The following is a 16673-nucleotide window of genomic DNA, read 5'->3' on the forward strand; positions in this document are numbered from 1 at the left end:
TTTGCGTGGGTTTCCTCCCCATACTCCAAAGACATACTGATAGGAGATTTAGGTTGTAAACTGTGAGCCTCAGTAGGGACAGTGAAGATAATGTCTGAAAAATGCTGTGGACTATGATGACGATATACAAGAAACGCATAAACAATCAATCGCCACCCCAGAGATTGGCAGCGGCATTTAAGGAGTTAACAGCGGGTTGATCTCCTCCTCACCCGCCGCTGTTAGAGGAAGGCAAATGGTGAAATTACACAGCCATCTCCAGCCGACAGTAATGCAGGCTCAGCTTCTGAACCTGCTTTAAGAACATGCAATGTAATTGTGCAGCATATGTCAGGAAGGACTTAAAGGGAATCTGTCACCATTTTTTGGCATATCATGTAAAAATATCATTCAATTTAGCGTCAGCACTGCATTTTACAAGTACTTTTTAAACCCCCTTGACTGCCCACTAATGATACATAAATACTGTTTTTATTTCTCCCGCGGTGTATGTGAATTTGCTCGGTCCGGTCTGATGGGCAGGGCTTATTGTCCGTCTCCACCCCCTGCCTCATCTTGCTGTACGTATTCGTTTCTGTCAATATCACAGATGGCGCACAACTACTGCGATTGTGCATTCAAATGGTCCCTCGCGCGTGCGCAGTATGCTTTGCCCAACTGTGGGCACAGCCGAAAAAATTATTGCGCATGCATCGGCATACGCCATGGCTTTCTATGGACCGAAAGTATACAAGTATACTTCCGATGCCATAGAACGCAATCGCGTATGCCGGCGCATGTGCAATAATGATACTGCGCAAGCTCGAGGGATCATTTGAATGCGCACGCGTGGTAACAGTACACGAACGCAGGAATTACAAGAAAGAAATGCGTAAAGCAAGAGAGGAGGGATTGGAGATTTGGACAATAAGCCCTGCCCACGGAACCGAGCAGATTTATACACCGTTGGAAGAATATAAACAGCATTTATTGATCGAAGGTGGCGAGTCAAGAGGTATCAAAAGTACTGTTAATGCATAGTTGACACTGAATTGAATGATATTTTTACATGATATGCGAAAAAAGTGGTGACAGATTCCCTTTAAAAGGGGTTGTCACAACATCTGTAAATAGGTAAAAATGCAAAGTCCTTGTTCAACAAGTAACTTTGTAGTGTACTTCTTATTCAAAATCCTTTCCATTGTCAATTACTGAGTGATCCCCACTGCCTAACTGAGGGAGCCGGCTGTCAATCAGAATGACGTCCGAAGTCACGTCAACAGAGGCAGTTGAATCCCCAGCTGTGTCAGGGAAGAACGGCGCCATGCACAGCAGGCGGGTAAGTTGCAGTTATCTGCCTGTTTGTTTTTAGGCACATTTCTTGTTTTACATAACGTCCTGGACAGGCGGAATATTTTCAGTCAACCTTCTATTTTTGGAAAATGTGAGCAGCCCCAATGTTCTATTGAACCTCCCTCCACACATCCCCAAGTTTCTGTTTGGCGACCTCCACCACAGGACATTTAAAACTTAACCTAAAAAATTCACCTAAATGAGGATGAAAACTATAATTACAAAAAACTTCAAGGTTTGAGTGGACTAATGTTAACCCCTTTCTGCCATCCGACGTACTATCCCGTCCATGGGACCTGGGCCCCTATGCCCATGGACGGGATAGTACGTTGGCGCGATCAGCGGCGCCCACGTGGTGAGCGCCGCTGATCGCGGCCGGGTGTCAGCTGATTATCACAGCTGACACCCGGCACAATGTGTCAGGGGCGGTCACGGACCGCCCCCCGACACGTTAACCCCTTGCACACCGCGATCAAACACGATCGCGGTGTACCGGGGGTTAAAGGGAAGCATCGGCAGGGAGGGGGCTCCCTCCGTGCTTCCCTGAGCCCCCCACGGCAGCGCAATGTGCAGCGCTGCTGCGGGGGGCTCCTTTCCTCCAGGCCCCCGAATCCAAGATGGCGACGGGGGCCTGAGGAAGCTGGCTTCCTCAGTGCCTGCAAAGCGCAGGCATGAGGAAGCCTTCTGCAGTGCCTGTGTCAGATCGCTGATCTGTCACAGTGATCTGTGATGTGACAGATCAGCGATCTGTCACAGGACAGTGATGTCCCACCTGGGACTATTTAATAAAGTAAAAAAAAAAATAAAAAGTGTTAAAATAATTTAAAAATAAATCGCCAAATAAATTAGAAAAAAATAAAAAACATTCCCCCAATAAATCCATATTTTGGAAATAATAAAAAAAAAAACAATAAAAGTACACATATTAGGTATCGCCGCGTCCGTAATGACCCGCCCTATAAAACTGTCCCATTAGTTAACCCCTTTAGCGAACCCCTTAACAAATAAAAATAAAAAACGAAGCAAAAAATAATGATTTATTATCATACCGCCAAACAAAAAGTGTAATAACGCGCGATCAAAAAGACGCATATAAATATCCATGGTACCGCTGAAAACGTCATCTTGTCCCGCAAAAAACGAGCCGCCACACAGCATCATCAGCGAAAAAATAAAAAAGTTATAGCTCGCAGAATAAAGCGATGCAAAAATAATTATTTTTTATATAAAATAGTTTTCATTGCATAAAACCGACAAAAACATAAAAAAACGACCTAAATGAGGTATCGCTGTAACCGTACTGACCCGAAGAATAAAACCGCTTTATCAATTTTACCGCACGCGGAACGGTGTAAACGCACCCCCAAAAGAAATTCATGAAACGCTGGTTTTTGTTCATTCTGCGTCCCAAAAATAGGAAAAGCGATCAAAAAATGTCACGTGCCCGAAAATGGTACCAATAAAAACGTCAACTTGTCCCGCAAAAAATAAGACCTCACATGACTCGGTGGGTCAAAATCCGGAAAAATTATAGCTCTCAATATGTGGTGATGCAAAAACTATTTTTACAATAAAAAGCGTCTTTTAGCGTGCGACAGCTGCCAAATATAAAAACCGCCATAAATAGTAAATCAAACCCCCCGATATCACCCCCTTAGTTAGGGAAAAATAATAAAATTAAAAAAGAAAGTATTTATCTCCATTTTCCCGTTAGGGCTAGGGTTAGGGCTAGGGTTAGGGCTCAGATTAGGGTTAGGGGTGTGTTGGGGTTAGGGTTGGAGTTATAATTGGGGGGTTTCCACTGTTTGGGCACATCAGGGGCTCTCCAAATGCAACATGGCGTCTGATCTCAATTCCAGCCAATTCTGAGTTGAAAAAGTCAAATGGTGCTCCTTCCCTTCCAAGCTCTGCCATGCACCCAAACTGTGTTTTACCCCCACATGTAGGGTATCAGCCTACTCAGGACAAATTGCAAAACAATTTTTGGGGTCCAATTTCTCCTGTTACCCTTAGGAAAATAAAAAATTGGGGGCAAAAATATCATTTTTGTGGAAAAAAAATGATTTTTTTATTTTCACGTCCGAGTGTTATAAACTTCTGTGAAGCACTTGGGGGTTCAAAGTGCTCACCACACATCTAGATAAGTTCCGTGGGGGGTCTAGTGTCCAAAATGGGGTCACTTGTAGGGAGTTTCAATAATTTAGGTACATCGGGGGCTCTCCAAAGGCAACATGACACCCGCAGACCATTCCATCAAAGTCTGCATTCCAAAACGTCACTACTTCCCTTCCGAGCCCCGACGTGTGCCCATACAGTAGTTTTCTCTCACATATGGGGTATCAGCATACTCAGGACAAATTGGACAACAACTTTTGGGGTCCAATTTCTCCTGGTACCCTTGGGAAAATAAAAAAATGGTGACTAAAAGATCATGTTTGTGGAAAAAATACGAATTTTTTATTTTCACGCCCGGGCATTATAAACTTCTGTGAAGCACTGGGGGGGTCAAAGTGCTCACCACACATCTAGATAAGTTCCTTAGGGGGTCTAGTTTCCAAAATGGTGTCATTTGTGGGGGGTTTACACTGTTTTGGTACATCAGGGGTTTTCCAAACGCGACATGGTGTCCGATCTCAATTCCAGCCAAAAAGTCAAATGGCGCTGCTTCCCTTCCGAGCTCTGCCATGCGCCCAAATAGTGGTTTACCCCCACATGTGGGGTATCAGCGTACTCAGGACAAATTGCACAATAACTTTTAGGGCCCTGTTAGCCTTGGAAAAATAAGAATTGAGGGTGAAAAGATCATTTTTGTGGAAAAAATATGATTTTTTTAATTGTATGGCTTTATGTTATACACTTCTGTGAAGCCCATGGGGGTTCAAAGTTCTCACTGCACATCTAGATAAGTTCCTTAGGGGGTCTAGTTTCCAAAATGGTGTCATTTGTGGGGGGTTTCCACTGTTTTGGTACATCAGGGGTTTTCCAAACGCGACTTGGTGTCCGATCTCAATTCCAGCCAAAAACGTCAAATGGCGCTGCTTCCCTTCCGAGCTCTGCCATGCGCCCAAATAGTGGTTTACCCCCACATGTGGGGTATCAGCGTACTCAGGACAAATTGCACAATAACTTTTAGGGTCCTGTTACCCTTGGGAAAATAAAAATTGGGGTGAAAAGATCATTTTTGTGGAAAAAATATGATTTTTTAATTGTACCGCTGTACGTTATAAACTTCTGTAAAGCCCTTGTGGGTTCAAAGTTCTCACCACATATCTAGATAAGTTCCTTGGGGGGGTCTACTTTCCAAAATGGGGTCACTTGTAGGGGGTTTCCACTGTTTAGGTACATCAGGGACTCTCCAAACGTGACATGGCGTCCAATCTGAATTCCAACCAATTTTGCATTGAAAAAGTCAAACGGCGCTCCTTCCATTCTGAGCTCTGCCATGCACCGAAACAGTGGTTCCCCCCCACATATCAGGTATCTGCGTACTCAGGACAAATTGCACAATGAATGTGGTTTTGAGCACTTTAAGGGGTGCAGTTTTTAGAATGGTGTCACTTTTGGGTATTTTCTATCATATACACCCCTCAAAGTGGCTTCAAATGTGATGTGGTCCTAAAAATAAAATGGTGTTGTAAAAATGAGAAATCGCTGGTCAACTTTTAACCCTTATAATTTCCTAACAAAAAAAAATTTTGGTTCCAAAATTGTGCTGATGTAAAGTAAACATGTGGGAAATGTTAGTTATCAAGTTTTTTGTGTGCCGTATCTCTGTGATTTAAGGGCATAAAAATTCAAAGTTGGAAAATTGCGAAATTTTCAAAATTTTCGCCAAATTTCCGTTTTTCTCACAAATAAACGCAAGTTATTTGAATGAAATTTTACCACTAACATGAAGTACAATATGTCACGAGAAAACAATGTCAGAATCACCGGGATCCATGGAAGCGTTCCAGAGTTATGACCTCATAAAGGTACAGTGGTCAGAATTGTAAAAATTGGCCCGGTCATGAACGTGCAAACCACCCTTGGGGGTGAAGGGGTTAAAGGCAAACTTGGCAAGAGATAATAATGAAGAAAAATTCTACTCCCGAACCTCAAAAAACACCTTAAAATTTGTTCCAAAGATTGATTTGTCTTTTCTGTCTGACCATTGGTTTCAGGTTGTTAGGCAGAGGAAAATGACAAGTCAATCCCCAGTTTCTTACAAAAAGCAATTCAGAATTTGGAGGCAAATTGCACTCCCCTATCAGATTCAATGTTAAGAGGAATTCCATGCAATCTCACATGACAAATAAACATCATGGAGAGTGTCTCTGCATTAGGTAACCTTGACAAAAGAACAAAATGAGTCTGTCAACCACCACCCAAATAACAGTTTTCCCACCAGACAGAGGCAAATCTGTGATGAAATCCAAGCCCAGATGAGTCCATGGTCTTTCTGGAATTGGCAATGGAGCCAAATTCCCCGGTCGGCCGGTTATAACAGACTTTAACTCGTACACAAACTTCACAATCTGATGCAAAATGTTTAAGATCATTATTCAAATACAGCCCCCCAAAGACTCTAGTAATAGTTTTCTGCATAGCTGAGACCTCCATATGACCACTCAAGACGGAATTCCTGAAACTCCTGCAATAGACGCAATCTTAAGTACACAGGTACAAGTAATTTGGACCATGGAGTGGCGGAAGGAGACAATGACTAGACTTTACGGATTTTTAGTTCCAACTTGGAGGATACCACAGAAATCACAATGCCCTTAGGGAGAATGGAGGTTCTCGTGGAGAGACTGAATTAAGACTGCGTGTTAATGAGTCAGCCTTCATATTCTTTGACCCCGGTTGATATGTTGAACCCAATCTACTATGACTTGCACCTTCACAGGATTATTCTTAAACCCATCAGCTGATAAAGTAAACCACAGGAATGAAATCTTTCCAGAACAGAAAAAAATTAATTTCTGAATTTTAACAGACAATGAATTCTCTCTAAGGCTACTTTCACACATCAGGTTTTCGGCGTCAGGCGCGATCCGGCGTCGTGCCGGAACGCCGGATCCGGCAAATGTTTCTTAAAACCGGATGTGACGGATCCGGTTTTCTGCCGGATCCGTCTTTTTCTGGACAGACAAAACCGGATCCGTCTCATCCGGTTCATCCGTTTTTCTATCCGTTTTTTCGACGGATTACGCCGGATCCGGTTTTTAAAATTGACCCTTGTGGCCTTCCGAACGGGATTCGCTACTGGAAAACTATATATAGCGTGTTCCTACAGCCCTTCTTTGACAGGTTGTAGAGGAGAAAGTGCAGGTTGGAGAGAAGAGCAAGTTACTGGCGAAGATGGATGTTGTCATTGGAAATATTTTGAAGAACTTGGCGGATTTTACAGCGGAGGCAAATCGTTTGAGGGTGATTGTTCTGGAGAAGGAGAGAGCGAGACAGCAGCGCATCAGGCATCGTAGACGACGTTTGTGGATCCACCCCATCACAGCCAAGAGAATGACGCGTGGGGTCTATTCTACACTATGCATGGACCTTCGACGAAACCCGGATAAATTTTTTGGATATGTTAGGATGAAAATGGAGAATTTTGATTACTTGGTGGAGCGCATTGCACACCTCATAAGAAAAGCGGACACCTATTGCCGCTTCTCTGTTTCACCCGCAGAGCGTCTGATGGTGACTTTAAGGTAAGCCACATTTATTGGATATGATCGCATCAGAGCACACTTTCACTGCAATCTTGTTGGTGGTAATTTGTATCTCCAAGTGTTATAGGTCAGTTTTGGTATGTAATGCTGTGATTTAAAACTAATTTATTGTTTTTTAATTCCCCACAGATTTCTTGCAACTGGAGAATCCCTTTCGTCACTGCATTTCCAGTACAGACTCGGGATTTCCACCATATCTGGAATTGTGAAGTACACATGCCGTGCACTGTGGGACTCCTTAGCTGAAGAGTTTTTACCAGAGCCCACAACAGAGAGGTGGATTGAAATTGCTGACAAGTTTCAACAGATATGTCAGTTTCCAAACTGCTTGGGCGCTGTGGACGGGAAACATATCCGCATTGTAAAGCCAGCTGGATCGGGATCGGAATATTTCAATTACAAGAAATATTTTTCAATTGTCCTCATGGCCATCGCTGACGCGGAATACAAATTTATTGCGGTTGATATTGGGGCCTATGGCCGCTCCAATGACTCTCAAGTTTTCAGACTGTCTGCCATGGGGCGTAAACTGTATGGAAACACCTTCCAGTTCCCACCACCTAGACCGCTGCTGCAAACATCTGGTCCACCTATGCCATTTGTCTGTGTAGGGGATGAAGCCTTCCAGCTGTCAGAACACCTTTTGAAACCGTACTCTAGCAGAGGATTGACAAGACCAAAACGCATTTTTAATTACCGCCTCACAAGAGCAAGAAGAATGGTTGAATGTACCTTTGGTATTCTGACAGCCAAATGGCGGGTCCTATTGACTGCGATCAACCTCAAGACAGAAACTGTGGACGAGGTGATCAAAGCGTGCGTGGTACTCCACAATTTTGTTATCTGCAAGGAACCCATTTCCATTGAGGACACCTCTGAAGAAACCACCTTGCAAGATTACCATGACATTACCACTAGAAGTTCTGTGACGGTTTCAGTAATGAGGGACAATTTTGCACTATACTTTATGTCACCTCAAGGCAGAGTACACTGGCAGGATGACAGAGTGTGAAAGATTTGTGCCCTAACCAAACTTGTGTACCTTCTGTACCAACAGTATATACCTTTGCCAACCAAAGTTGGCTATCTTGTCATGGTCTCTATTTTTAGCTTTAGGCCACAGGTGTGTACCTGGTTGTGTTTTATGCAAAGTATTTCACCTTTTAACAAAAGTTGTGTACATTGTTAGGAAATCACCAACAATAAACACAACTTTTTAGGTGAAATACTTTGCTTCAAACACAACCAGGAACACAACTGTGGCAAAAAGCTAAAATTTACCCACAGTTATATACCTAGTTTTGAATACCATTTCACCTTTTAAATACCCTGTATTTAACCTTTTTCGCCGCAGAAAGAAATGACAGACAACCAGTGTAAAATAATTTAACTTTTATTGAAAAATGTTTTTTTTAGTAAACTTTTTTAAAATTTTAATAAACTTGTTTAATAAAACTTTGAAACTATAAAACTGAAACCATAAAACTGGTCATTTTTATTTAAATACACACATTATAATTCTGTGTAGTGTGTGGTGGAAATACTGCTGTAGGGGCTGCGGGACACTTCGACACTGGGAGTGTGGAGAGAGGACTGGGATCGTGGTGGGGAAGGAACAGTTAGAGGTGAAGGTGTGGAAAAAACTACAGAATGGGTGGACATGTGAGAAGCAGAAGAGGTGGTGGGTGGTGGAGTGGAGGGTTGGGCAGGGACTGTAGGAGCAGATGATGTTGATGGCAAGTTGTATGGGGAAGGAGTTTGGTACGGGGCAGGTTGCTGGAAGTGGGGAGATGTCTGGTACGGGGCAGGTTGCTGGAAGTGGGGAGATGTCTGGTATGGGGCAGGTTGCTGGAAGTGGGGAGATGTCTGGTACTGGGGAGGTTGCTGGTACTGGGGAGGTTGCTGGTGCTGGGGAGGTTGCTGGTGCTGGGGAGGTTGCTGGTGCTGGGGAGATGTCTGGTACTGGGGAGGTTGCTGGTACTGGGGAGGTTGCTGGTGCTGGGGAGGTTGCTGGTGCTGGGGAGGTTGCTGGTGCTGGGGAGGTTGCTGGTGCTGGGGAGGTTGCTGGTGCTGGGGAGGTTGCTGGTGCTGGGGAGGTGGATGGTATGTAATAGGAGGGGGAGGATGGAAAGTGGCTGGAGGTGGATGGTATGTAATAGGAGGGGGAGGATGGAAAGTGGCTGGAGGGGGTGTAGATGTAATAGGAGGGGGAGGATGGAAAGTGGCTGGAGGGGGTGTAGATGTAATAGGAGGGGGAGGATGGAAAGTGGCTGGAGGGGGTGCAGGTGGAGGAACTACTGTGGTGGGAGGAGGAGGAGGTTGGGAGGTAACTTGCTGGAGAGCAGCGTGGCATGAATGCATTACATGCATCTGCTGGGCAGGAGAGAGCGTTTCCATGCGCTCCACAACAGACCTGAAAAAGGTGTGGTTTGGCGAAGATCTTGCTTCTGAATGCATGGTTTGCAGAAGTGTCTTCACCTCCAGAATGCTGGAGTTGATCTGCTGATAGCCTGCGGAGATTTGCTCTGACAAGACTTTTAGACAGTTCTGGAAAGATGCATTCAGATGCAAGAACTCTGGCGCATAAGTCTTTTCCTGACCCCTCTGCCGCTGCCGCCCAGTACCCGCAGGTGTACTAGAGGTGGCAGGGGCAGAAGGGTGGGGTAAAGGGAAAGCGATCTCCTCACCAGCAGCTTCATGTAATGTAGGCGGCCACGATGCTCCTGTGCTGGTGGATGGGACAGATGGGTCGAATGTGTGGGAAGGCTGGGAAGGTGCAGATGTACCGGGGCGGTCGAAGTGTCCCTCGGTGCCGGTCTCCTCAGGGATCGCCTCAGAAGGGTCCAATCGTGCCGGCTCCCGAGTGCTGCTCACCGTGCTGTGGAATAAAGAGAAAAAAAAACAATTAAAATACTGACATGGTATGGCCCTGGCTGAAAAAAAAATTTACATATAACATTTTTTTTCACATGTGGTGTGTAATATTTACCTTCTGGTGACCATTGTTTCCCGGAGGAACGACAGGGCTTCTGCGTACTTGTACTTGCTCCTGCGTCCTCCAGATCCACTCGGGGCCCGCATCTCTTTATTGAACTCCTTCTTGAAACGATCTCTCACAGACCGCCACCGATTCACAATTCTGTTCCCTGAAACGAGAAAGGAGTGGTTAGTATACAACATCAGTGTTTCCCAAACTCCAGTCCTCATGGTCCCCAGGGGTCATGTTTTCAGGATTTCTATAGTAAATAGAAATCCTGAACACATGATCCGTGGGGACCACGAGGACTGGAGTTCGGGAAACACTGGTTTACATCAAGCAACCGGTACTGTATATACTTACGCTCTTTAATCTGGGCCCGAGCTTCGAGGTCCTCCCAGCGGCCAACAAGGAGCGAACAGATTTCCTCCCAGAGTCGTCGGGTAACGATCAGGTCAGCGTGGCGGCGGTCAGCCATATTCCAGAGCGGCTCCCTTTCTCTGACGAGATCGATGAGGCGGTCCACATCAATCCCTCCATCCTCACCGTCAGAGTCGGGAGCACGCTGTGAAGGCTGTTAAAGAAAAAGACAAAAATAACATAATTAGCCTCCACAAAAGAAATGAAATAAAAAGTGCAAAAAAACAAAGCAAAAATATTTATACTTACACGCTGGTGACCGCCGCGTTGCTGTCGCCGACGACCCTGGGAGGCACTGCGAGGACCTCTTGGCCAAGCACCAGATTGGGAAGACTAGAGAAGAAAACAAAAAATGTTATGTCTTTGGATGTAGGCATTTGTTTGCTGTGTGTGGTCTGCAGAACATTGTTTTCTATGTGTTGTGTGTAGTGTGATGTTGTGTTTCTGCGTTTGATGCAAAAAACTTACCAATTGTGAGCCCACTCCAGGTGTCTGTCCACCCCTTCCTTCTTCTTCTGGGAGCTCCTCTTCATCTTGTGATTCCTGTTTTGAAATAAAAGGCAATGAATAGACATATATTACAGAGAAGATGGATTTTGGAAATAAAAACTTACCGTCAAACGCTGACGATGCGAGGGAGGGCTCCCAGAAGATGATGTGCTGTCTTCCTGGTGGCCTCACTCCATGCCTGTGGGTGGTGTTCCAGCTGCTGCCATTGCTGCTGCTGCTGCATCTATTGGGCGGCTGTTGAATAAAGAGAAACAAAGGGCCAATGAATAGCTTGATATTCAATAGCCCTAGTTTGGAGGAATGGGTTATTTGATAATTACCGTCTCTCATCTGCTGCTGGCCTCCCCTCCTCAGCATGTTCTATTTGCTGCTCCATTTGGGGTGGTGGTGGTGCGGATGGTGCTGCAGTGGTCTCCTGCCTTCTCCTGCGCCTGGTTGCTGTCTTGGGTGGCATGTTGGGTGTGGCTGTGGGTCCCACTGTCTTGCTTTTATATATGTCTTGTGGGCAGAGCTACTGAGCATGCTCAGACCAAAAAACCGGATCCGGCCGACGGATCCGGCTTTCGCCGGATCCGGCGCATTGCGGCGCTCATAGGCTTTCATTGTGTGAAAAAGCCGGACTCGCCGGATCCGGCGTGTCCGGCTCTTTCGCCGGAGACAAAAAACGTTACAGTCACCGTTTTTTCCAGACGCCGGATCGCGACACATTGCCGGATCCGGCGAAAACCGGATGAAACGCATGGCCATCCGGCGCGATCCGGCGCAAATGCAAGTCAATTGGGGGGGGAAACCGGATCCGGCATTGCATTTCGCCGGATCCGGTTTCTGTCAAAAGCGCCGGATCGCGCCTGACGGCGAAAACCTGATGTGTGAAAGAGGCCTTAACCTTTATAATACGACACTGATATGTTCCTGGTGAGAATCCAAATCAATGGAAAAATTAAAATATCATCAAGGTAAATCACAATAAATCTCCCAATGCAATCATAAAAAATAACATTTATAAAGTTTTGAAATTCTGCTGGCACATTGGTTAACCCAAATGGCATGACAAGATTAAAATAAACCCTCAGACGTTAAAAATGCAGTTCTTCACTCATCACTCTTTTTAATGCATATCAAATTGTAAGCCCCTTTAAGGTCTAGTTTAAAAACCACTTATCTCCCATTAGCTGATTATAAAGGTCGGGGATGAGAAGTGGGTATGTATTATTAACCATGATTTTGTTAAGTTCTCGGAAATTAAGGAAAGGACGGAGGCCACTATCTTTTGGCTTTTTTTTTTTTTGCAAAGAAAAATACAGCAGTTACAGGGAAGGAGGAAAGATCTATATGACCAATCCATAAACTTTTGTTCACATGATTCTTATGGTTGTACAGTCAATTAATAAAGGCAAGCTTTATGTAATTTGGCATTAGGAATAAGAATAAAAGCACAATCATAGAGACGATGCAGAGATGATGTCTCCACCTCTTTTTTTTAAAATCTCATCTCCGAAGTCTTTCAGGTACCCCACCAGACTAGCAGAGAATATTTTTACAGAAATTGAACATTTCTTATGATAATTGAAGCTCCACTTGGCAATCTCCTTCTGACACCAATCAATAACAGGATTGTGAATAAGCAGCCATGGAAGCTCCAGTGCCACCCTAGCAGATAAATTATCCAAGATAAGACAGGAAATGGATTCAGAGTGAAGTGCTCCCACTAGAAGCTTGAATTACTCTGTTACCCTTTTGCCAAAGTTCTGAAGTAGCGGTGTTTTATCAGTAGCAAAAATTTGAATGGGTTTTTCCAGACTAACTGTCCCAAATCCTAATAACAGAACCAGTCCCAAAACAATAAAGTGAGCTGCAGACCCACAGTCAATGAAAGCCAGTGCTAGCAATACCTGGTTCTTGGAAGGACAAAACCGTTTTAAGCAGTACTTTATCTGAGGAGAGAAAGGGTCCCTGGAAGTCTGGGTGACCCGCTAGACGGTCACCCAGACTTAGGCGTTTTCTCAACTGCTTGCTTGAAGGTGAGTTGGACAGTCCTTTTAAAAAAAAAAAAAAAAAAAAAAAATGTCCTGCAGGACCACAGTGTAGACAGTCCAAAGATGTTGTCTACATTTTTTTTCTCCACAGCTCTATAACTGGCAACTCTGACCTCCATTAGCTTCACCTTAGGTAAATTGACATGCTTCACGGGAGTATACAAGGACCATGCTGTCCACCACGCCTCTCTGGAATTCTGCGGTCAACCACATGGCCTAGGTTATTGCCTCCACCAAAGAACAAGGGCCAGATCGTCCTTAAATGATTTGGGCAGACCTCTATGCAATTGACACTTTAGGGCCAAATCGTTCCACTGAATTTCAGTGGACCATTGTTGGAATTCGCTACAATAGTCCTCAGCAGTGCGGCTTCCCTATTTCAGGCTCATGATCATAGCCTCAGTAACCTGGATTTTGTCAGGTTTGTAATAAATTTAACCCTAAGGCGTCAACAGAAACTTGATCTGAGACTTGTGGGCACAGTAAAAACTCAAGTCTGAGGGCCTCCTCGCTGGAGAGACATTATTCCTACTCGCCGGGACTCCTCACCTGAAGACCTAGGTTGCAGGGTAAAAAAATAACTTACAGCTCTCGATGAATGCTCTAAACTGATTCTTCTTTCCTGAAAATTGATTAGGAGGGGCCCCTGCAGGTTCGGAAGAGGTGAACTGCACGTTTGAAGGTACAGATGTGAGTCACTGCTGGCAGTGAAGAGCTATAGGGGGCTTTCATAAAGCTAAACACCTGAGCCTGGAACTGGCTGATTCAATATTATGGTGCGCTTTAGCTAGTTCCTGAATCATTTGCGTCAGATTAATCACCTGATAACAAAGCGTGTGAATAGGATCCTTACTGGCGGAAAAAAATTGTATATGGCCAGTTGTTACGTGATGCTTATTCACTTCTCACGGCCAAGCCATGAGGCAGGGAAGTTAAGGAGGCCGAAGTCAAATGCCTAGAGGATACGCCAAAGACAAATGGATAAGACAAACTGATAGAGGCACAGTCCAGGGTCAAGTAACGAAGGTCCAGCAACAAAAATCATATTATCAGAACACAGAACTAACGCACCACTGAGCAAGGCTACAACTGGCTTTGGTCTAACTATTGCCAGTCAGCTAAATAGCAAGGTAATTACCCTGAACAGGTGACACCTGGAGGAAACCCCACAAGCCCAGACAGTTTGGACAGCTGGGCTGTTACTCACAATACTTGACAGCCCAGCATGCCCTTGATCCCATATGGCAGTTTAGCTGTCACTCTCAGCTTCCTTAGGACACCATGAGTGGTGGAATTGTGGCAATACCCCCTCTTCTAGGGGGCCCACCAAACTCCCAGCTTTCCCAGCAAACCTAGAATGGAAGGCTCTGACCAGACGATCAGCCTTCATGAATCCGGCTGGACCCCAGGATCTCTTTTCCTGTCCTTATCCCTTCCAGTGAATTAGGTACTGGAGGAAATTTTGGACCTCCCGAGAATCCACGAGTCTCTATACCTCGGTACTCTAAACTGCAATCGACAGAAACTGGAGGAGGCAGAGGTGAGTGAGATAAAATTGAAGGGACAAACTCCTTTACCATGGATCTGTGGAAGACTACAGCTGGAGGAAACCCCACAGGCCTGGCCAGATTTGACACCGTGAGTGATGGAATCGTGACATGGAACTATTGAAAGATTCAGTGATCACAGCCTATTCCTCTTCTGGTGTTGCAAAATTTCTGATTTATACTACAGGCTAAAGATCTGTGCTGGATTTTCACTGTCAGGATTATGTGTTAAAGAGGTTTCACTGCATTTTTTTTCTTGCATAAATTCTCAATTTTATCCCTTTGCCCCATATTTTCCCAGCATCATTAGTGTTGAACCTTTCTATGATCCACCGTTTTACATAGAAGAAATTGGACATTTGGCATTTACCCCTTTTTCTACATCTAGATATGAGTAGTTATTTTGGCTTAGTCCCAGCTTTCAATTAACTGGTTTAAGTACCAATTTATCTCTTCACCTGAGAATGGCATACATATGCAGTTCACTTTGCTGAAATCCTTCTGAGAGGCTTTTCTAACTCTGACCTCTAGTGGAATATATTATCCACATGCCCTTCACGAGTACTTGGAAGAGATTATCATATATCCTCTGCGAGAGCATATCTCTTAAGTTATGGTATATTCACCTGTGAAAGATTTATTAAAAAATATATATTCTTATGAATTTGGTTATTTCTGCAGAATGTCCATGAATTTATGTGAACCATATTTAGATGAATGGGACAATCATACTTTTTTAAACAAACCTTACACATGTACCGTATAGGGATAGCTTTTTTTTTTTTTTTTTAAAGGAAAAAAAAAACGCTCAAATTGTAGCGTTATTCCTTGGGGTATTCTCCGTCTTCATTTTCTTCTATTGCATGAAATGCTTGTTTAATCACCCATTAGTAACACCACAGGAGATTCTCCTCTACAGTATATGACCGTGCTTAAACACACTTATTAAAAAAGAAATTGATTTATGAAACAAAACTTTTCAAAGTTGTATGTATAGTGTTTTTACAATTGAGATTGCTATTAAGTTATTAGTTTAATAACTGGGTAAAAGAGGGTAATTGTCAGGTAGTGTTTTGTTCAATTAAAGCACTTTTTTCTGTGTGTGTATTTCTTACTTTTGATTACGGGGTTACTAATGGGGGTGTCTGATAGATGCCTTCCCATTACTAACCCCTAGGTTTTGATGTCATCGGACATAAAACATCTGACATCAACCCAAAAACCATTACCCCACTTGCCAACGCACCAGGGCAAGCGGGAAGAGCTTAGGTTAAGCACCAAAATTGGTGCATCTAATAGATGCGCCATTTCTGGGGCGACTGACGGCTGTTTGTTTTTAGTCTGGGAGGGGGCCAATATCCATGGTCCCTTACCAGCCTATAAATATCAACCCACAGCTGTCTGTTTAGCCTTTGCTGGTTATTAAATATAGCGGGACCCCCACATCATTTTTTTGGGGTACCCAATTTTAATAACTGTAAAGGCTGCGCAGACAGATGTGAGCTGATAATAATAGCCTGGGAAGCTTCGTGAGTATTGGCCCCTTTCCAGAATAATAACACCAGCCCCAGCTGTCCACTTTCCTTCAAGTGGTTAGTAAAATTTAAGGGGACCACCACGCCATTTTTTTCTTATTAGATACATGTACATTAAAATACACACACACGGCACTAATTATCTCACTGACATTTTATTGCTATCACCGAGACCAGGCATACACTGATGAGTAGTACTCAGTACCGCCTAACCGGCGGTATCTTTTTCACTGCCAGTCATAGCTGCTGTCTGACAGTGTGGGAACCGCAGCGCTGAGACCGACCATAATGTGTAAGGTTACCGCCGATCAGAGATGGTGTTTCCTGCGCTGTCACACAGATGACAGCATGGGAATCTCCGGATAGTGTGCATCTAATCTAAGCGATGTACAGGCAATCCCGTACATAGCTTGTTGGCCGCTTCTTGAATATTGCAGTACATTCGCTTCAATGGGAGATGAAGCTCCGTACTCTTCTACCAAGAAATATTTGGGGCTGCTGTGTTCAACCTGTACATCACTTCAATCCTGCAGCTGCCGGAGTAATTTTCAGCTCATAGTTGGGTGTGCTGTTGTCTGATCCCCACCGATCATATACTGGAG

The 16673-nt window shown here is 44.3% G+C and overlaps 1 protein-coding gene across 4 annotated transcripts in view; it reads left to right on the plus strand.

Annotated features, from left to right (window-relative positions):
- The window catches only part of GALNT7 (polypeptide N-acetylgalactosaminyltransferase 7), a 262812-nt gene that overhangs the window by 234152 nt on the left and 11987 nt on the right, over positions 1-16673 (plus strand). Inside the window, exon 10 of one of the 4 annotated variants that reach the window (XM_073577411.1) lies at positions 7176-7329. The exons of the other annotated variants lie outside the window; for them this stretch is intronic. Within the exon in view, the coding sequence (XP_073433512.1) occupies positions 7176-7292 (117 nt within the window). The 3' untranslated portion in view covers positions 7293-7329. Of the gene's footprint in view, positions 1-7175; positions 7330-16673 lie in introns of those variants that run through there. 4 annotated transcript variants of the gene reach the window in all.

Source organism: Dendrobates tinctorius, unplaced genomic scaffold (assembly GCF_039654945.1).
Source record: "Dendrobates tinctorius isolate UK_male_01 unplaced genomic scaffold, ASM3965494v1 ptg000008l, whole genome shotgun sequence".
Lineage (NCBI taxonomy): Eukaryota > Metazoa > Chordata > Amphibia > Anura > Dendrobatidae > Dendrobates > Dendrobates tinctorius.